This window comes from Neomonachus schauinslandi, chromosome 11 (genome assembly GCF_002201575.2).
Source record: "Neomonachus schauinslandi chromosome 11, ASM220157v2, whole genome shotgun sequence".
NCBI lineage: Eukaryota > Metazoa > Chordata > Mammalia > Carnivora > Phocidae > Neomonachus > Neomonachus schauinslandi.
Genome location: NC_058413.1, coordinates 101,055,366 through 101,077,525, shown reverse-complemented (window position 1 = coordinate 101,077,525; position 22,160 = coordinate 101,055,366). Strand labels below are relative to the sequence as shown.

Sequence of the window (22,160 nt, the reverse complement as noted above, 5' to 3'; positions counted from 1 at the left end):
GATTTTGGCTCAGGTCATGATCTCAGGGTCGTGAGATAGTGCCCCTCATCGGGCTCCAAGCTGAGCATGGAGCCTGCTTGGGATTCTCTCTCTCTTTCTCCCTCTGCCCCTTCCCACTTCTCTCACTTTCTCTCTCTCTCTCTTTCTCTTTAAAAAAAAAAAGACAGGGAAGCTGGTCCACTGTAGATGGTACAGCTAGGCACCAAGGGGCAGCTCTGGTTCACATGGTTCCAGGTCACTACAGTGTGTGCCTGGGAAACCTGCTTGGGACCTGCTCGTGGGGCCTGATCGTAGATCTTTGGAAGATCAAGTGCTTGTGTGCAGCTGGACCTGCTAATCATAGATGAATCTTATTTCTCTATTAATGACAGCTGGGTTTAGAAACAGGTTATTAGTTCGGTTCATATCAACTGGATACACTGGAGAGTGAAAGCTAATGGCCTTGGGAAATATTCCTGACAGTTTTTTCTCTAATTCTCTTCCCCAGATTTGAATCACTCAGATTTCAACTCCTTCCATATTATAAAGATAGGTGCATTGTTAACGTATTCCTTCATTTAACAGGTAGTGATTAAGCACCAGCGTTGCTGGACCGAAGGGCATCTGAGATATGAGTATGATGTGGTCCTTTAACTCTAAGAAGCGTGAGGAGGGAGATGAACATAGAAGCATATAAATTATAATAGAGAGCGTCAGCCAGCAATATTTGAGTGTCTTCTGTGGGCCCAGCCATTGTCAAAGTGATGAGGATGAAAAACATGAGCTCTGTCCTCATCCGTGGGCTCACGGGCTAACATGGGTGACCAAGGCTGAAATTTTTAGTGACGACCCATTGTAAGGACTTCATAATGGTAATGGGCACAGTGTTTTAGAGGAAAAAAAGACCTGTGGTCATGCGGGACAGAAGGCAGAGAGGTCTTCACAAACGGTGTGCTATTTCCCAAGCAGGACTTCCCAGGTGCAGAAGGGTGGGCGCAGGCGAGGCCCCCAGGCCACCCAGGCGCAGACGCAGGGGCGGGAAGACTGCGTGTTACGCTGACTGTGAGCTCCTTGCAGACGGGCCGTGTACCCCCAGCTACGAGGACAGTGTCTGGCAGATCGTAGATGCTAGAGTTTGCCTAAGTGAAAGCAGAGCCATTTGTTTTATGTTAATGAAGCACAGTGCAGATGGCAAGGAGAGGAGTCTAGAAATGTGTAACCATCACTTGTCTTGGGAAATTCTTATATATTAGCCCCATAAAGTAATAATAATACCCGACACAAAGCGAGCGCTTAGAATGTGTCAAGCACCATGTGAAGTACTGTGTGTAACTGACTTTTAATCCGCAGCACAACACTGTGAGGTAGAGTTCATTCTTTCCCCTATTTCACAAAAGAGGAAACTGAGCCCAGAGAATTGGGTGACCTACCCAAGGAGCCAGGGTTCAAACTCAAACAGTTGGCTTGGAAGTTCCTTTCCGTGAGCTAGCAAAGGGGAGTTACTACTCCATGAAGCTCCACTGGACACAGACTACATCTGAATTACAGATGGGATGGCTGGGAACACCAAAGTGAGCGTGCCCTCCCTTTCCCACCATGGATCACATGGTTTCTCGGTAGAGATACACTCAGTTCTCACTTGGCTGGTCAGGAACAGATCTTGGATTCTTTTCCAGGCCTCTCCGGTGCGGGTGGCTGCCCCAGGAAGGAGGCATGGGTAGTGAGTCAGGAGCCACGTGGGGCCAGTAGAGAGTGTAGAGCTGGATCAGGTCTAGGGGAGGAGCTAACAAAGCAGGGAATGAATGTAGGATGCAGGAACTGTGGCAAGACAGGCTTTGTCTTTCCACCCACCTCCCTCACCAGGCATGCCCTCCTGTACCCCCCTCACACACACACAGTTTCTTCCCCAAGACCGCAGCTGGGAGAATATAGATGCTAGTCCAGAAGAGCAAATAGAGGAGAGGTGGCCAGACTCCTGCAGAGACAGGCAAGTAAACCACAGACTCCTAGGGACTCTGTCTAATCCAGCCCCCATCCAGAACGCGAGTCCCCCTCTGTGATCTCCAGGGGAGAGTTCACATAGCCTCCTTGGAGTAACCTGGTCCCTCTCGTACACACTGCTTTTCCTCTCCATTTCACATTCTTAACCTCCTCTCCCTCCTCCTCTGGCCTCCCTTGGTTTAGGAGATTAGTAGGAAGGCCAGGACACGGGGTGGGGAGGGGCTCGCGAGGTAGTGCTCCCTCTTTCTCTTACTCTCTGTCCCTCCCGTTCCCCGTGGCTTGCCGTGCGGACCGGGTTCCCCAGTGGCAGCGGTGAGGCAGAGAGCACAGAAACCAATAGCTCGGATGGTAGAACAGGGCTCAGAACTCCTGTGATTCAAGATGGGAAGGCAGTTAGTAGGTACAGGGCACATCTAAATTAGAGACTGCCGTAATTGTACCTTACCGACATCACTTTTCCCTAAGAAAGGGTCACGTTCTAGCATGCATTGCCCTAGTTATCAGCCAGAAGCTCTTTTTACTAAGTACTTACATCCTACCTTTCTTTAAATTTGGCAATGAATTTCCATTGCTTTTCTCCCCCATGGGCCCTTCTGAAAAAGTATTTTTGTCTCCGCGTATTCCTATTATGCTCACACAAATGCTCTTGAGGTCTCGTGCTGCTGTGGGCTAAGGCAAGTTCACCAGTGGGCTTGCTTATCTGACCCCTTAGGACCAAAGCAGCCTTTGTGAGTTACAGCACAGTGTAAAGCCTGGAAGGGAGGTGCACCTGGTCATGTCCAGCCTCTCAGCACAGAGGAGCAGGGCCCCAGAGCCCTCCGTGAGCTGGGGAGGCAGGAGCCTGGGTTGGGGTGGGAATAGACGAGACCACCTCTCAGTGGCAGGGTGCAGAGTCATGGGCATGCCAGAAGAGGAGAGCCGTTGTGCTGGGAACACTCCCAAGGACATCTGTGCTCACAGGAGGGTCCGTGGGGAGAAGTGCAATGGAACGATCTGAGGCAGTAAGTCCCATAGCAGCAGGTGGAAAATAGAACAGGGATCCAAAGTCAAGGGCCCACAGCAGACATTAATTAAGATGGTGTAAGTACCATCTGAAGACAAAACCTGGAGATGTTCCTGTAGATGCTGGTGTGCAGAGGGAAGTGACCTTGCAGCTGTCCCTGTTTGCCGGAGGATGCCCATTGTCCCCGGGTAATTAGTTAGAGCATTCCTTTTCACTCTCAAGAGTGCCCTGATTTGGACAATAAATTATATTGATATCCTAACCCCAAGGCAATATCCTGAGCCTTCAATGAGTTCTGACAATAGCTTTGCTGCTTCTGTAATGCAGAGAGGTTAGGTCATTAGTGAGAAGCTTGCCTGCCTTCCAACAGCCCTCTGTAGACCATACAAAATTAGCTGTTGTTAATAGTGTTTTTAGTAAGAATATAGTTTGCTTTTTTCTAAAGACTTGTGCAGTGCACCCTTTGTAACCCTCTGGGAAATGGAGCCACCAAACCAGATATGAATAGACATTAACTATCCCTTGTTTGTCTTCTATTAACCTTTTGATGCTGGGACAAAGTGCTAGGGGTCATGACAAGGCCAGCAAACACTGTCTAGGTCACCATATCCATCTAGGTTTCAAGAGGCCAAAAATTCAGCCTTTCTGTAACTGCCTCCGGACCTCAAAACAACTGTTCAGTTCAGTGAATTCAGTTGTTTGGCTGAATTTTATTTTATTTTTTTACACTTTTTTAAAGATTTTATTTATTTGAGAGAGAGAGAGAGAGAGAGAGAGAGAACACGAGCAGGGTGAGGGGCAGAGGGAGAAGCAGGCTCCCCACCGAGCAGGGAGCCCGATGCGGGACTCGATCCCAGGACCCTGGGATCATGACCCGAAGGCACACGCTTAACCGACTGAGCCACCCAGGTGCCCCTTTTTTACACTTTTCAATCTGTGATTTTAACAGTGTAGAAATTCAACTTTTATTTTATCTTTCTCAAACCTCCTGTCCAGCCGCACTTAACAGTTAGTCCATTCAGTATGAGTTGTGACCACCTTGAAAGTCTTTTTTTTTTTTTTTAAAGATTTTATTTATTTATTTGAGACAGAGAGCACATGAGAGGGGGGAGGGTCAGAGGGAGAAGCAGGCTCCCTGCCGAGCAGGGAGCCCGATGCGGGACTCAATCCCGGGACTCCAGGATCATGACCTGAGCCGAAGGCAGTCGCTTAACCAACTGAGCCACCCAGGCGCCCCACCTTGAAAGTCTTATTTATCAAGATCGACACAGAACCTTTCTGTGGGAAAACCTCACTCAAGTGAACTCCATCAGTTCCAATTTGTGATCATTTGGCCCCATTGGATTGAGACATGCCTGGGTGCTTGCCATCAAAAAAGAATTTGCCAAGCAAGCGTTTAGTACAGATTAACTGTAGTAGAATACTTGGCCTATATGGATAATTTTATATAGAAGCAGGTATTTGCTACAGAAAACGCACAGCCTTTAAAGCACTTGCCATTAAAGCAGAATCGGGGGCGTCAACTTGTAGGAAGTATATAGACAGTCGTTTATTAACCTACTCAGGAGCAGCGTATGAATTTGCACTGCTTTCAGAAATTATCCCATAAATTTGATTTATTTATTTTTTGTTTATCTAGCCTCGTCTTTTTCCCCATTAGTGAAATAAGTTACATTTGTGCAACGTTCTTTTCTATGGAAAGTTTTGCAATTTCAGAGTGTAATTGTTTTAAATCAGGAAAAGTCAATTTTCTCTAATGTTTTAACATTTAACTCCGATTCCAAATGCTTGTGTTTTCTGGCATTACCCAAAACATTTGGAAAATGAACCCATCTCCTCTCCTTCCTATCCCAGCCCACTCCGCAGCCCGCAACCCGTCTCTTGCCCCATTTCCCTGCTTGAGTCAATACTAACACAGCTCTCCCAGTCAGTGAGAAGCTCAGTCACTTGCACTCCTTCTCATTCCCTTCTGATTCTTGCCATGGCTCCTTCGCCCTCTGTTCACTTGGCACTTCCCGTGAAGCCTTCGTGAGCACCTCTCTCAGAGCTGCCCTTCCCTGTCTGCCCCCCACCCCACCCTCCCCCAGGACCACCCGGTTCGGGACTCTGTTCCACCACATCTGGGGCACTGTCAGAGTTGTCAAAATTGGTTTTCCCACCTCAAGGTTTTCTCCATTCTCAATCTTGAGTTTTTTGCGGATTAACCTTCTTGAAGTACAAGTGATCATTTCATTCCTCTGATCGAACACCGCCAGTGGGCTTCCATCGGCGCCCGGAGATCATTCAAAGCAAGCACTGTAGCCAGGCAGCCATGACTCGGCGCCTGGGCCCAGCACCACCTCCCCCTGCCGTGATGCATAAACATGGCCCCCATCACACTGCCCTCCTCACGTGTCCTTGCTTCTTTGCTCGCAGTCAAGCAGTAGTCTACACTGAAAATGACTCTATCCCAAAGTTCCAGGTACTGAAGATGTCATGGCCCAGCCCGAAAGCTTCCTCCTCATGAAGGCTCCAACCAGATGAGTGCTCTTCCTCTGCCCCATGCGTTCTCCACCCTGTGCCCTGGACGCTCGTTCTCTAGGGGATCTTGTTGTTAATGGTCTCACATTGATGTTGTCACATGCCTATTCAGTTCTGTAGCTCCTGCAACACCTAGAATAGGGTCTTATACTCAGTAAGGACATAACCTGTGTTGAGTGGGTGCATGGTATAATTTAAACCCAGAAAGCTAAACCAATCAGATAAACTCATGAACATGTCTTGTCTTTTCAGCGAAACCCAAAATCACTTATGTAGAGAACCAGACCGCCATGGAACTAGAAGAACAAGTCACTCTGACCTGTGAAGCCTCAGGAGACCCCATTCCCACTATCACCTGGAGGACTTCTACCCGGAACATCAGCAGCGAAGAAAAGGTATGATGTCACCAAGAGTTTCCAGGCCATGGGATGCAGGCTCAAAGCAGGTCATGTCTGCCCGGGGCCCCATTCTCTTCGGGGAGCTAGAAGATGGGATGCAGGCCCCGAAGGCCATGCCAGGTCCCACGGCCTCCATCCTCCAGACTGCCTGGCCGTCAGTGTGTTTCAGGGCCACAGTTTCCTGCATAGATCTGCAGGAGTGTGAGGTTCCTGGGCATGGTCAAGTTAGACGTTCTGGGGAGGAAGCGGGTAGTGCTTTTCAAACCCAGGATTACGGAGCTATGAGGAGCAAGGAGAAGCCAAGAGCCTGGTGGTCCAGCTATCATCATATCAAGAGTACCAAAGGGAATGTGTCCTGGAAATAGCAGGGATCAGAATGAGCCCTATTAATTCTTCTCCTCGTGTTTTGTACACTCATGCTGTACATGCACTGTATGCACAAAAGCTTGGTTGCCTTTGTGTCTGCCTGTATTTTCGGTCACATTTGGATATCATTTTGTTCTGAAGGCAAAAATAATTAGCAGTTTCCACATGACGATGATTACACTGGGTTCTCCAATACATTCTATGCTCTCAGCTTAAGCTCTCTGTGGCCATGGTAGCAACCTTCCTGGCAATTTGAAATGACTGGGAAGATTTAGCTTTAAAGCATGTAGATTTATAAGCCACCGGGAAGCTGTCATTATTATTGACAGTATATACGGATTGAGGTAACCCCACATCAGGCAGCCCTTTGCTACTGAGTGGGCCCAAAGCAGGAAGAAGCAGCAGCTTGGTTTTAAAGCAATTTAAACCCTCTTATGGCACTTCTCCAGTCTCATCTCATATACCCTGTAGTAATGGGCTTCATATTAGTTGGCCAAAGCTTTGTCACCTATTTAGGAGTAATGGCCTTAACTTTAAAGAGCGTTTATAATGGATTGCTTATTGACCACGATGTCAAAAATGATAGATCTTCACTCTTCTGCCTGCCTAAAGGAAATCCCCCAGAGGGTAAACTTAAATAAAGTCAAAAAGAGACAGGGTGACACAGCAGAGCTACATTTGGGATTTGCATTTGAGGATCTGATTTCTGCCCCACGAATAAAAAACAAAACTAAATCAAAAGGAACAGAAATTGCTGTTCCAAAAAGCCCATTATTTTTTGCAAGTTTTACCTCCACAGTTGAATTTGACTTAACAAAACCTCAAGGAACTGCTAAGTATTTTTGAAACTCACATATGCTGTTCGATATTGTGAAAACCAACTGGATTAAGAAATGTGGTGTTTACTTGGATAGTTTCTTTATCAACATTGGAATTAAACCCCAAGCTCAGATTTCAGCTCCCATCGTGTATGTTACGTGGATTGAATGTACATTTCAGGGCTTAAACCACAAGGCTGCTGCTCAGCCAATTTTTCTACATCAGGCTTGTGATTTGTCCAGAATGACCCAGTGTATATCGTTGACCTACAGTGAAGGACAGAAATTATATCTATCCCAGATGAATGATGTTTTTAAATTCAATGTCTTTTCTAGGAATAGCTCCACAGCTAAGCTAGACCAGAAGGGTTATTAAGATTTGTGCCTACCCTAAGTTCTTTTATAGGTGGGCACTTCTGGCCTGTATCTGTGAATTCATTTTTACAGAATGAGAACAAATAACCAGGCACTAATCCACACTCATACTTACTAAATATTGAGACAAAAGGTCTCCAGAAGAGACCATCTAAGACCAAGTAGGTGCTGTATAATTCAGTGATCAGTGTAGGTCATTTGTCTCAATCTGAGATAATTATCTAAGCCCAGCCACATAGGTTGTATTTGGTTTCTTTTACTACGGACTGCCTTCGAGTTTACTCAAAGTGACACTACTGAAACATGCGTGAATCCGTTGTTAGAACAAGTCCTCCAAACCAGCCAGTGACATGACACCATATTAACATATTTGCCTAAATGGAACCCTACATAGAGAAGTTGCCATTTCTATTAGTTTTATATTAACATCAGAGAGGCTTGATATCCATCTTATACCGTGGAGAGCTCATAATTAAGAGAACAGAGGGCCTATCCATGCCGGCCGGACTCCAGGTAATCAATTTCACTTTGATCTGGCAGCCCCTCGTGTTCTCCACCCTCTAAAGGTGCATTATATATAATCAGGGATCAAGATGATTAGAGGCACCGTATTGTAGGAGTCAAAGAAAACAATTTTCTTTTTAAAATCAGGATGATACACAAAGCAGATAAAAACAATGATTGTTTCTACCTGTTAAGCTCTGGAAGGCTCCTGAGAATTAGACTGCACAAAATACTGGGATCCTAGAAGCCAGGAAGGAAGGTCCCATTTGAGGTAGTCCAGTCTCACCTGGCATTCACTTTGCCGGAAGTTTATCTGCCGGAAAGGCTCGTGGTCCCTCCCTGAAGGGTGACGGTGTCTGTCTTCTGCAGGCATCTGGCCAACACTGGGGATCAGGAAGGTCTGCTTCCTTGCCCCTCCCACTGTTCAGTCTTCCCACCTCTGCCCCTCAGTCCTCTGGGCGAGAGCTCTTGGATTTTCCACTAGTCTCCAGTCTTCATGCGTCAGTTCAACCCCTGGTGCTTCCTAGTGGTCCCGTCCTAGAGAGCTTCAGTCCACTGGCACTCCCCTAAAGTTCTGTGGAGACAGTGTAGCTAGTGCAGATTTCCATGCAGTGAACTGCTCCCTTGTTCTGGACACCATCAGGCAGCTAAAGTATTAGCCCTGCAGCAATTTCCTCATTCTCTTGCCTCATATTGAGCTTGTGGTCAACTAAAACGCTCAGCTCTTTTTTATGTGAACTGCACTGAAGCCACATATCCCCTTATCCTGTTCTTATGCAATTGATTGCTTCACCAAAAATGCAGAATTTTATATTTATTTCTGCTAAAAACTGTGTTTTGTTTGTTGCAACCAGACATTTCTCAGTGGGGTCACTATGGCAATTTGGGAAGGCTCTTCCTTCCTGGGATGGTCCTGTGCATTGCAAGATTTTTAGCACCACCAGTCCCCTTCCCTCTAAATGCCAGCAGCCACCTCTAATCACTTTGATGACCAAAAATGCCACATACACAAACTCTTTCTGGCTTGAGGAATATTTCAGTCCATCTTTCTAACCAGGCAAGTCTGGCTTTCCTCACAGCTGTCCTTAGAGGTCTGTAGGTCTAGGGCATTTCAAGCCACATGGACCCCCCCTGTTTTATGTGTTTTTAAAGTAATGAGGTCTAACAGTGAGTGGTGACCCCACTTCACAAAGCCCAAAGGCAGAAAGTTCAGTAGCCTTCCCCAGGCAGCTGTGATCCAGCATCTGTATTAGCTGTTGCCTCCAACCTCGCATGAACACTTACATGAAACATCTTTGTCCAAGCCTCTGATAAAAATGTTGACTGGGACAAGGTCAAGTGCAGAGCCCTTAGAATGCTCTCACAGCTTCCCCCTGGGTCACTGGCTTGGAAGGTAGAGCACCTAATGCCACGGTGCTCCTCATGATTTTGATGACTTTTGCAGAAGGTTCAATGATTTCTTTAATAAAGTTGGTTACAGAATAAGCTAATTAAAGCAGCTTGGTCTTTTGCTTCATTGCTTAGTTAAGTCTAGGGTTTGTCTGGTATTACCCTTCTTAAGAGAAGAGAGAAAAGGCTTTCAACCATAGGCACAGAGTTAGTAACTTTCTAATGGATCCTAAAGTTCCTCTTCATTAAAAAAAGAAGGGGGGGTGGGAATCAAACAAAAGCCAGTTCACTGAGCCTCATTGTCACACCCTATCTGATCGTGTCTTTAGGTGTAGTCCAGCTGCTCCTTCGAGATTGATTACTGTCAGTCTGCTAAGCTTCAGCTAGTTGAGTCGGTTTTGCTCAACAACTGATAACAGCTAAGCTAAATTTGGGTCATTAAGACCGTTAGGGTAGATCATCTGTCTGAAAGTTAATCCATTCATTAGTCTCTATTATGTTGACCAAAAAGAAAACAAACCATATTTTGAACATTATAGTGGGTCAGTTTGATCAATGTGTCTGGAGGTCATTGTGATAATGCAGATGCAAAGAAAGTTTGAACGTCCACATCATTTCGTTGCTCATCCTACCTAGACTCATTTTAAATATTGCCAGGTATGTGAGTGAGTGGGGCTAACTTCCAGGTGCCATTTACATACTGAGCAAGACCTTTGGAGGATGATTTGCACAATCTGTTGCTAGCAGAACACATTCTCTGTGTGCTTACTTGAACCTCTTATTTGAACATGCCTTTGAAATGACTGGTACAGAAATTCATATGAAACTTTAATATTTGAGGAAAAGAAGAGGGGCAAAGAATTGAGATCAGAAGAGATAGATAGGAAAAAAAATGGAATTTCATGAGCCTTGAGTCTTTAGCTGATAGAGTATCCCACAAATCTCACAAGTAAGAGAGACCTTTGAAATTCTGGATTCGCTGGAAACTGGATCTTTCTGTCAGCAGGAAGAATTCCTCTTTCGTACAACCTAGGTGCCCACATATAAATACTGGAAAAGGTGCCTCGTTGAGCAGTTAGAGTCTGGCATATTCTGCGTGTGGGCAAAGGTAGAGCAGGTAATACTTTAGGATAACAGTAGGGATGCTTCACTCTAGTTTATTTACATATTCCTACAGATTCCTACAAATCCTTATTACTTCTTAAAAGATGTGAGATGTGAGATGATAAAATGTGAATAAACCTGGAACTTAAAATTTCTGGAGCATGACTAATCCTATCCTAATGTGTTTTCTGTGTGTGCATATCACATTGTCTTAAAGTGAGCCACACCATCACCAAATTATCAGGGCCGAGGCATATTCCACCAGGTACACAGGCAGGAGGTCAGGCTACTGGAAGCATCTTGTTACTAGCAACTACTTATTCTAAAAGCCACAAAACCGTACTGATCTGGGAGAGACACAAGAAGAATCAGATTTGAAAAACAAACAACTCCATATGATATAGCCCTTAAAAAACGATCTTGATTCATGCAGCCCTGGCATGTGACAGACAAGCTTCTCCGTGATGTGGACTTGGCAACCACATTTGACATGTTGGCCCACTGTCACTTTGGTCTCTGCATGTTCGTTCCTCTGTTCTCACTTTTTTCTTCATTCTGACATCACGTGACATAATCCAACATCTCCCTCCTCGTTTCTCACAAAAGCTCTTTGCATTTAGTGGACTCTTACTAAATGTTTGCGGACTCATTTGCATTTCCTGGATTGCATTGCTGTGTCTCTGGCATCTGTTCTTTCCTTTCTCCATCTGAACATCAGGGACAACCAGGCACTCATGCCATCTAATAAAAAGAACAATGCAGGTATGATGTTTTTGAATCCCGGTATGAAAACAGAAAAACCATAAGCATTGTAGATTCCCAAGTGCCGGATAAGTAAAATATCTAGATGTGGGCAGGAAAATAACCAAGCCTCTATGCTTCTGAGTTGACTCAGTCCTTTGTGAATGCCGTGTTGGATGACGGTGGTGCACGCTCGAGCCTGCACGCTGTCTGGGCATTCCTCTTAAAGAACTGACTGGAGCCTGCAGCAGCAGAGATGGCTGGCCTGAAAGTTTCCTGACCCACAACTTTAAGGACTTCATGCTTACCATTCTCTGCTCCTTTCTTAGTTCCTTTTTTTTTTTAAGATATAAACTTGATTTTTAATAGGATGCATGCCACGAATTAGAAAAATGCATGAGCACCAAATGGCATTAGTAGTTTTGCGATAAGCTGTCTGATGGAATCCAAAGGAGGAAACCTACCCTCTAAGTATCTCTAGATTATGGGGTTCGTATTAGTCGCGTCATGAGATACAACGAGAAATGCTCAAGACGTTTTACAACAGGAGCAGTCGAACACGTCTGCTGGTGTCCATGTGTATTCCTACCAAAGGTTAGGAAAGCCTTCTCCTTTGAATGATACATCTTAATGTGTGGAAGGGGGGAAAAAGCGGAACATAAGCTAACTCCTAAATTAAATTGGGTAATAAACACACCATTGAAAGTGGGCCTTGGACAAAGTTCTGAGTTAAAAAGCAGCTGCATGTGCACGGAATGCAGTGTGATACATCAATTCTCTGAAGCAACATGTTGTAAAATTTTACTGCTTTCTTGTTGTGTTTTATATCTTGTTCTCTCCAGGCTTCGTGGACTCGACCAGAGAAGCAAGAGGTATAGCTTACCTGACCACTAGCCAGTCTTTAGTTTTTGAAAGCATTCTAGCTTAACTCACCATTCCAGTTCAATAACCAGACATGCTAAACTAATTAGTCATAGAGTTAGATTAAAGAATAGGTCGATAGTGGTAGACGTTACTTAGAAATAGTGGCGTTTTAGGATGAGCAAGCAAGCTGTGTTGGGAGTGGATGAACAAATCCTTATTACTTCTTAAAATTGGATCTTATTTTCTTGCTGGTGCTGGTAAAATCACATCCAGGTAATTATACTTACAGAAATAAATCGCTCCAATTCCCAGGCCAGGCTTTTTGAAATGACAAGATTTTTTTTTTTTTTTTTTGTGTGTGTGACTCTCACCTGGTTGATGTGGCTTTGGGTCATAAAGTCATGGAGTTAGTGGTCTAAAAACCCACTCAACCCTTTCCAGCTCAACTCATCTTGTTGCTTGCTTATTTTATAATGATTGGTCTTGGTAAATGATCACATCACATCCCATTTCATGTCAAAGCAATGCAGACGACATCTCTCCTTGGTTTGCCCAAATTGCTAACCACACATACGTCACTTTGATAGAGCATTAAATTTATGAGATTAGCACGATTTGGCACAAGCGGTTTTATGTTTTTTAGAAGTCAGTAGCATTTAGCCTTTGAGCTTTCTCTGACTGCTTGCTTCAGCTTGGGTAATGTGGGACTTTGTTTGAAAACTGAAGCTAAATATTAATCTTAAGATTTTAATGTTACACACCCAAGACCCTAATTACAATCATGCCTATTGTTTTTTTTCACTGATTTGTGTGATTAAGTGACAGATAGTGAAATAAAAACCAGTATGCTTTAGAGGAGGTTCAAGGATCAAACCCATAAATATTTTTTTTTAAACACTAGCTTTTGTCTCTTCTCCAGAGGAAATTTTGATATTGTAATAGTATGAATGTAGACTATGTCAATCCTATACGCTGTATTTTAATCAGGTAACCCTATCCTCTTAGTCTTCCAGAAATGATAATTATTCAGAACACATAACTCCTGTGTGCAGGTCGTGGCTATAAATATTTAATGCTGTTTAATATTGAGGAGTTGACTGCCTGTCCCCGGGCGCGGATCCTAGTTTCTGCGCATGAACACACTGTCGTGATCAAACCTAGTGTCTGATAAGCTCACTTTGTATCCTGCCTTCTTCCTTGTCATGGAGACCGTAATCAAGTGCAAATCCTGCTGAAATGCCTCCCTCCTACGGCACAGAAGTCGCTTAGTGCTGTCCCAGGCTGGGTGTTCTATTGCCCCAAAGTCACGGACCCATCCGGGACTGGGGAGGGGAGAGAAGCGTTCATTATCAGCCACTTCTGAGCAACTACAGATCTCATTCTATTTGGCCTTCCGCTTCTCCCCTTGTCATTCTGATTTAAACCTGGCTGGAGGGGGAGGGGAGATTTATCAGGGAGCATTAAGGGAGGTTAAGAGAATTACTGTTATAAGAGGAAGTAATAGGTTTACTCCCAGGAAAGCAGACAACTCACTTCCGGTTTCCAGAAGTATCCTTATCTTGAGTATCTCACTCTGGATATAATTGACTTTCAAGTGAGTGCCGCCCCTGGGGCTCAGAAGTTCCATTCCTTCCTGTTTGTCTCATTCAGAGATGAAAACCATTAAGTCCAGATGAGCTCCAAAGAAGGCTTGGGCTATGGCCAGTTTCGTTCTGTAAGCTCAGAAAATTCACACTTTTACCTGGAAGAAGGGATGCAAAAAAATGTTGATGGGAAGAATAATTGTAATTGCACTGCATGCTATTTTTGCAAAACAGGGTCCTCTTGTCCCAGCTCTCCTTCCATTCTTGCCCAGAGATCATCTGCTTCCTCTGCAGGCCTGAACTATCAGCATGACCCCTGTCTGGATGGCTTGTAGGTGGCGCTCCCTGACTTTGCCTGGTGTCAGAGGGAGACAGCCTAATTGCACGGGAGACTCTGTGCTTCCCCTTGGAGGGAGAACTGGGCATCTGACAAATTCCCATCATCAATCCTGTCGTGAGCCACTGCAAAATGAGAATTCTCTGTAGAGGACTGTCTCCTGGTCTGTTGACACAATTAAATGAGAAAATTTTCCACATAGAGAAATTAAGACCACGTAGAAGGGGAGAAAAGCATGGCTGTCAATGAAACCACTTCCCAAGCTTCTCTTCAACCATTTTCTAGAATATTCTGCACAGACTGTTCGTGTCCTGCTTTGTTGTTATTTGTTACTGTCCTACTCTTACCTACATGACTCTCTTTGCATCTTTTGCTGTAGTATTGCTTCCATTGTGGAAATGTTCTCTTGACTTCCCAAAGATCTGGTCAGTTTTCCATGTTTGTGGGTGTTGAGCCCAGGACAAGCTCCATCTGTATGACAAACAATCCTCGTTCAGCCGTCAGCTGGTGTCACTGTGGGCTGAGCCTGTGTTCTCACTGACATAACCAGAAGGGCAGGGGGTGGACTTCGAACCCTTTCTGCCTTTATCCTGTTGTGTTTGGGGCAGACAGGAGTGACAAACAGGTAAGGTCAGCCCTTTAGAGATACTTGCAGGGATGCTCTCGATGCCACTAGTTTAATGGGTTTATTTTTGTATGGCTCATGGAAGTTGCCACTGGGACGTATTGGGACAACCTGGTCAGCCCACAAGAAAAGGGAGTCCGAAGAGCCAGGGACCCTTGGATGTCTCAAGGTGTTCTAGTCAAGTGTTCCACCCCTGTCTGTTGTCATCTCTCACTAATGTGTGGCATCTCCTCAACCAGTCAGCCTTGCAGACTTACAGGTCAGATGGTAGTTGAGAGCCGTGGGCATCGGGCACTCCTCTGAGAGCGGAGTGGCCCTTTAGGCAGTGATGATTTTGCTCGGCTCGCTGCCGCCTTGCCAGCAGGGGTGTCCCATCTTCCAGATCCGAACCTCAATGGGGCTTAAATGCCTGAGATGAATTCATTCCATTAGTGATGGTCAGAGGGACTTTTTGGGACAGGTCTCCACAGAGACCGCCCCACAAGGCCCATGGGACCTTGCTTTTGAGCTGCCCAAGCCGGCTGTGTGTGACATTGCAGTTCTGGGTTTCGGGCTTCCAAACCAGCACATCAGAAGAACCTCAATGAAACAGGTGTTCTTTCATTCTTTAAAGGCCCGACCCCATGGGACGACAGGTGCTATATGCAGAGCACTCACCTGTCCATCTCCACAGAATATCATATGCTGGAGATAAGAGTGTAGCCCAGCCTGCAAGGAACGAGACTCGTTCTTCAGATTACCAACTTCCTTGAGGATCTGAACTTGGGCAACATGCCCAGACTTTATCTAGGCCAGCAACCATTTCACTTCGAGTGTCAAGGCAGGAGCCCCGTGGAAATATTCCAGGACCCATTGCCTAGGGACCATAGGTTTATTCCCCTTTTGACCAGTCGCTGGAATTCCAGAGACTCAGGAAGTGAATTATTGTATCAAGGGCTAGAATGCAGAATCTGGTGGTGACTGCCTGGGGCTCTGTGCCACTATCCCTGGAGAGGGGAGCCAGGGACCCTCACTTCCAGCTCAACAGCTCCTCATCATCAAGTTGTTGGACTTTCTCTTGAATGAAATTATTTCACTTTTAAGCCTTCAGGAAAGCGAGGCATCTGCAGAAATACAGGTTTCTTGTATAATTTCTTGCACTTGGCACATTCAGATTTCCCATTATGCATGCACGCACCATGGAACTGGCAGATGGGCAGACTCCTGGAAGGAAAGCTTAGGGTGCAGGTTTCCCAGACTCTCATGAGGCAAAGCTGTCACTGCTGGAATATCTGCAGGCCAGGCCTTTTGCTTCCATCTTAGACGTGCCAAACAAAGTCGTCTTGGGGGACCTTGGCTGTCCTTGCCCCAAACCGATCTTGGCATAGGGTCTAGGCTGCTTCACATAAACTGGGTCCCTTTTTCTATTTTGGAGACACTCAAGTTCCCGTGGTGCTCTCCAGAGCCTCCCACGCTAGTTGGGACCTTAAGTAAGACACATGGGCACAGCTTGGGGAGAGGATGTGAGACTGGTCCCAGACAAGAGATGGCCCGGTCTCCCACCCCCAGCCCTGCCGCGGGCTCTCACGCTCTCTCTTCCCTCCCGGCAGACTCTGGACGGGCACATGGTGGTGCGTAGCCACGCCCGAGTGTCGTCCCTGACCCTGAAGAGCATCCAGTACACAGACGCCGGAGAATACATCTGCACCGCCAGCAACACCATCGGCCAGGACTCCCAGTCCATGTACCTGGAAGTGCAATGTGAGCAGCAGCTGTGGAAGAACGAGGGGAGGGGGACTGTGCAGGGTCAGGCTGAAAGGGGACAAGAGCAGCCAGGACCCGAGCCGCATCCCCGTAGCTCTGCTCACGCTCCATGTGGCAGTGGCCCGAGGCCATTCCAGAGCTTTGTCCCCAGGTCATGCCCTCACACTGGCCGAGGCTTCTTACAGGCTCACAAACCCTTCCATCTTCCTGTGCAGCTCACAGGACTGCGGAACCGGCCTGACCTTTCCTACGCCCCGGCCCTGGCTCTGCTTAGGGCACGCCCGCCCTCCCAGGGCTAGGAGACGGGGTGTGCGGGGCTCCTCTGTGGTGCTGGTCTTCCTGATAGGCATTGCTGTTCCTTGCAGATGCCCCCAAGCTGCAGGGCCCCGTGGCTGTGTACACATGGGAGGGGAACCAGGTGAACATCACGTGCGAGGTGTTTGCCTACCCCAGTGCTACCATCTCGTGGTTTCGAGATGGTCAGCTGCTGCCAAGCTCCAACTACAGCAATATCAAGATCTACAACACCCCCTCCGCCAGCTATCTAGAGGTAGGTTGTGGTGGAGGCAGGGGAGGGGGGAGGAGGCACAGTCTGACTCTGGATAGGCTCCTATATGCAGCTAAAATCTTCTCTCTTGCTCCTCTGGCATCCTGACCAGCAGAACCGTCAGCTACAGAAGAAACTGAGCCTCAGCCCTGCCCCTTCTCTCTCCCTGGGGCCAGGTCGCAGCCCAGGAGGCCGAGCGTGCCTCTCTCACTGGCCCCTTGGCAATTCTCTCTGGCTTAAGGCTGGGCTGGAGCTAATGGTTCATGCTTTCCTGGTTCTTTCCTTTACAAATTGGTCCAATAAATAAAGATATGAGTCGGTGGCCATTCCATGGGACACTTAGAACCCACGAGTTCCTTCTTTCCAAAGGTGACCCCAGACTCTGAAAATGATTTCGGAAATTACAACTGTACTGCAGTGAACCGCATTGGACAGGAGTCTTTGGAGTTCATCCTTGTCCAAGCAGGTGAGCACCCCGTATGGCTGCCCTACCCTGACCCTTCCTGTCCTATTCCGTGCCATTTGGTGACATCAGGAAAGTGAAAGAAGAGAGGGCCAGGGTAGCCAAAGACAGAGGGTCAGGAAGCAGGGAGCCTATGGAGGTTCGAGGGTGTGGGTACAGGGCATGTTGGGAGAGAATCATAAGGTGAGGTGGGCTGGAGGACAGGATATAGGTGACAAGATTCCCAAGAATAAGCGGAAATGAGAGACATGCTTTGTGGCTGAGGGTTATGTCCTGGACCTAACCGGGCTCACCTGGGTCTCCGTATGTGCCCTCCCCACAGACACCCCATCTTCACCATCCATCGACCAGGTGGAGCCATACTCTAGCACAGCCCAGGTGCAGTTTGATGAACCAGAGGCCACCGGTGGGGTGCCCATCCTCAAATACAAGGCTGAGTGGAGAGCAGTGGGCGAGGAAGTGTGGCATTTCAAGTGGTATGATGCCAAAGAAGGTAAGTGGGGGAGAGTCAGCGTTTCCTTTAGAAGGATGGGTTGCTTGGTGTTGGGCAGATGCTCACCCCAGGTCCTGGCACCCTGACAGCCCGTTGGGGTGTGTGGCACAGCACTCTCACCTGCTGAGGGTGCCACAGGCCAACACCTGCCATCCGCTCGTCTTCCTGTGCTGCAGCACAATGCCTGTCCCTCTAGAATGAGGGCAGGTCGCATCTCCTCTAGAATTACTGGCCTTCTGTCCCTCAGAACCTGCTTCTCGGGACCATGCTAAGATGGATGAGGCCATCTCAAACCACGTGCCAAGCAGAAGCCCTGCTTAGGTGCTGAGCACAACCAGAGGAGTCCCATCCAGCCCTGCCCTGCACCTGTGGGTGCCCTGGGCTGTGGGTTCTCTGCCATCACCCCCTCAGTCCTGCTTGGCATACTCAGGGGCTGTCATGTAGTTAGAGTATTAACCAAATAACAAATTGCCCGAGAGAAAAGTCTGCTCTTAAATCCATCCTGTGATATAGTTCTAAACTAAAAGTTTAGAAGATAACCCTTGGATGCCTGCAGTTTGAAGATTCTGAGCCCGGACCATTTTGGCCCGAGGATCGAGTATATAACCCTGTCTGACTCTCCATTTGGGGTTTAATCAGGATACATCAGTGAAGCATGCTTTGTTTCTGTAGGAAGTTTTAATCCCGGTCCTGTCTGTAGTAACAGGGGCAGCCACCTCCCGACCCGGTTTACTGAGAATTTGTTTCACCAGAAAGCTTCCATCACTCTTTCAGCTTTTGGGGGTGGGGGCGGGGTGGCCTGGGAGGAATTTCTGTGCCGTCAGGATTGGAGCCAGGAGAAAACAATCTCTTTACCTCCCTAACTTCCCTCTGAAACCTCACACCAACTTACGGCGAGTTGATCCCATGTCACAATCTGTCCAACTGGCTTTTTTTTTTCTTTTTGTCATTGCTACAGCTGGATTTCCTCCCCCTTTTTTTTATATTTTTTTTAAATTTAAGTATAATTAATTTTCTAGTTCTATTTTTGTTGTAGCAAAATATGTAGAATATGAAATTTCCCATTTTAGCCATTTTTAAGTATACAGTTGAACAGCATTAAGTACATTCACATTATTGTGCAACCATCACCACCATCCATCTCCAGAACTTTCTCGTGACCCAAAACTCAGTGCCCGTTAAACACTAACTCCCCACCGCACCTCCCGCTAGCCGCGGCAACCACCATTCTACTTCCTGTCTCTGGGTAGTTGACTATCCCGACTGCTTCGGAGGAGTGGAATCGTACAGTCATTGTCCTTTTGTGTCTGGCTTATTGCACTTGGCTGATGCCCTCAGGGTTCATCGACATTGTAGCCTATGTCAGAGCTTCGTTCCTTGTTAAGGCTGACTGATTCTCCATTGTATCAGCACCCCATCCTGGATATCTACCCACCCGCTGATGGACAGGTGGGTCGTTTGCCCCTTTAGCTGTTGTGAGCAATACTCCAGTGAACCTGGGTGCAGAGGAATCTGTTCCATTTTGTGTTTTCCATGCTTTTGTGTGTATAGCCAGACGTGGAACTGCTGGATCACATGGTAACGCTAGATTTAAGTTTTTGAGGACCCGCCGTGTTGCCTTCCACAGCGACTACGCCATTTTACCAATAGGCTTTCCGTCCTCGGTGATCCTTCTTGTCTTCTCACAACAGCCAACATGGAGGGCATCGTCACCATCGTGGGCCTGAAGCCCGAAACTACATACGCCGTGCGACTGGCGGCCCTCAACGGCAAGGGTCTGGGTGAGATCAGCACGGCCTCTGAGTTCAAGACGCAGCCAGTCCGTAAGTACACCCCACACCCACCCTCTTCTCCTGGGGGGGACCCCGAGCTGCCCCGTCCTTTGTTCAGATGACAGCTTTTTGTCTTTCAGATTGCTCTGCTCAGGGAGGGCACACCTCCCAGCCCCTTGGCCCTCCGTGATGGCTGATACCCAGCCCTTACACAGTCTTTCCCAAAGAGCTTGGTGACACTGTCGCAGTAGCTGGCCCCGCTTGTTAGCATGGCAGCCAGGGGGAGGAAAACACTGGCGCCTCGTGAAGGGGAGCTGGACAGGGACAACGCAGCAGTGTGTCGTGGAGGGATTTGGCAGATTTTGCTTTTTGACGCAGGTCACAAAGGCCCTAAAGCACCCCGTGACTTGAAGGAAGAGGGAAAAGACAATGATGGTTCGTGTAATTAGTCGTGGGAGTTTTGAGGCAGCAGAGATATTACGTTATAGAAGAGAGGAGGCTGCTATGGGATGTCCGCACAGTAGCAAGACCCCAACAGTGCAAAAGGGGAAGGAGGGCTGAGGCCTCCACCTCCTGTTCCCCCTCCCTCCCACCACGAGCACACCTCAAGGTCTCCCTCCCTTGTGGCCGCTTTCGAGAGAGGCGCTTCTTCCTGGTGCACTCGGGATGGCGTCTGCTTTCCTCCATCATGCCCTCTTTCCTTACAACAGGCCCGCCCTCTTTCCTTCCCATCCCACCAATAGCTCTGGGCCAGCCCTGCTCCGGGGACACCCTCCGCAGACCCAGACCACTGCCCTGGGAGGGCCCTGCGCCCACCCAGCTGGAGCAGGTGCAGTAGACGCAGACGCCTTGAGCAGCCACAGGGCTCCCTGGGTCCTCTCTGAGTCCTGGGCTTAGCAAGCACGCAGGGCCATCCCTCACTTCCTTCTCTTCGAAACCAGAGGCCTGCAAAGCAACCCCCTACCTCTTCCAGAAACAGAAAGCCCACCTCATCTTCCTCCTACAGGAATTGCTTCTTTCTGGATTTGAAATAACTTGATAATTTGAATTTCCAGCTCCATGTGCTTTGCAGAGCCTATTCATTTCTTTTACATCTTTTTTTTTTCCCTTGGGTCTGTCTCTTGTCTTTTCTTTTCGTCTGTGTTCCATCCATGGGAAATGCAGACAGCTCTCTTCCACGTAAGTGCCTCTTCATACCTCATTATCTGTTTCGATAGTGTTAACATCCGCTAGTCCTAGTTCTTAATTTAGTTCCGGTCCCTTTTTTGTCCCCTAGGCTGAAGTAGATGATACTGTCTGGGCCCTAACCACACTGACCTTAGTCTAGTTGTGCTCTTGTTAATGTCTGTAGGTTTTTACTCCAAGAGGCTAACACGCGTCCTGTTCTAGAGCATGCAACTTTTGTGTCCTTTGAAGCTGTGTTTATCTATTAATTTCTGTGTGTGACGATTACCCCATGGCAATGCTGATGCCCACCCAGCCAAGCACGGTGGGAGTCTGCAGGGGGTCTCCGAGTAACACACGACAGCACCAGCTCACCTTCTGCCCGGATGCCAGAAAATGACCACAGCCTCACCAGGGATCCAGAATCCCTTCCCGGGGAAAAGCAGCTGAAGGGATTTTCACATTTGCTTTTAGGAGATAAAAGAATTGAGCTCATAGCCCCTTCCCTTTTCTGTCTATGGTGGCTGGAGGGCTCTGGGAGGCCTAAGCAGCAGCTGCAATTGTAAAGAAGAGCATGAGGTTTGGTTCTGAGTCACAGGTTCATCCTACAGGCAGCTGCTGGGCAGTTAAATCCCCACTTCCGGTCAGTTCTGTTCTTCAGCACTAGGTTCTTGCAAAGTGCACGTCCATGTTTGGGAAAGAATGACCGGCCACTGAGTAACTTCACCATCAAGCATAAGAGAGGGGAGATGCTCCATGGGAAGGACATGTAAGCTATAAATAGCAAATATAAAGAGCAAAGGTCACAGGAACCTGGCCTGCTGCTCTGGGGGGGGCCCAAACGGGTCTGACCTGGCCTGCAAGATGCCCCCAAGCATCACTCCCACCAAGCCCTGCCTCTCGCTTCCTGGGCTGAGCTCAGAATAGTGAAGGGGAGTGTTACCCGGAGAGACTCGGAAAAAAAGGTATTCAGAAAACTGCACACTCTTTCCATAAAAAGCTCCCAGCTCCTGAAAGGCACTCAGGGAAACTTATCTTTTAAAAATTTATTCAGAAATATTGCAGCAACAGCAGAAACTAAGTAGCTCCGTGTAGGCGTTCTGAGATTTTGAGCAAGTGCTAAATCCATGATCTCAGCAGACTTGGTTCCTGAATGAACCGGTTCTGGAAGGAGTCAGGATTGGGGATTGGCGTTGTCAGGTCAAGACTGACAGCTGTCTGCTCTGGGCGGCAGCTCTGCCCCGAGTGAACTCAGAAGGAGCACCTCTGACCCTGAGAACACCTTCCTCCTGGATCCTTAATCTGAGCTTTGGTTTCCATGCTTCTGGATTTTATGGGTAAAGGAATGGTGGCTTAGTTATATGACAGAGA

The 22,160-nt window shown here is 47.5% G+C and overlaps 1 protein-coding gene across 4 annotated transcripts in view; it reads left to right on the top strand.

The window, feature by feature from the left end:
* Positions 1–22,160, top strand: part of NCAM1 (neural cell adhesion molecule 1) — a 297,885-nt gene that overhangs the window by 241,907 nt on the left and 33,818 nt on the right. For 3 of the 4 annotated variants that reach the window (XM_021696579.2, XM_021696578.1, XM_021696580.1), the window contains exons 8-13: positions 5,756–5,898; positions 16,197–16,347; positions 16,716–16,900; positions 17,267–17,363; positions 17,683–17,853; positions 19,545–19,676. In XM_021696579.2, coding sequence (XP_021552254.1) covers positions 5,756–5,898; positions 16,197–16,347; positions 16,716–16,900; positions 17,267–17,363; positions 17,683–17,853; positions 19,545–19,676 — 879 coding nt within the window. Of the gene's footprint in view, positions 1–5,755; positions 5,899–12,040; positions 12,071–16,196; positions 16,348–16,715; positions 16,901–17,266; positions 17,364–17,682; positions 17,854–19,544; positions 19,677–22,160 lie in introns of all 4 variants that reach the window. The other variant, XM_021696577.1, reaches the window with a different exon arrangement.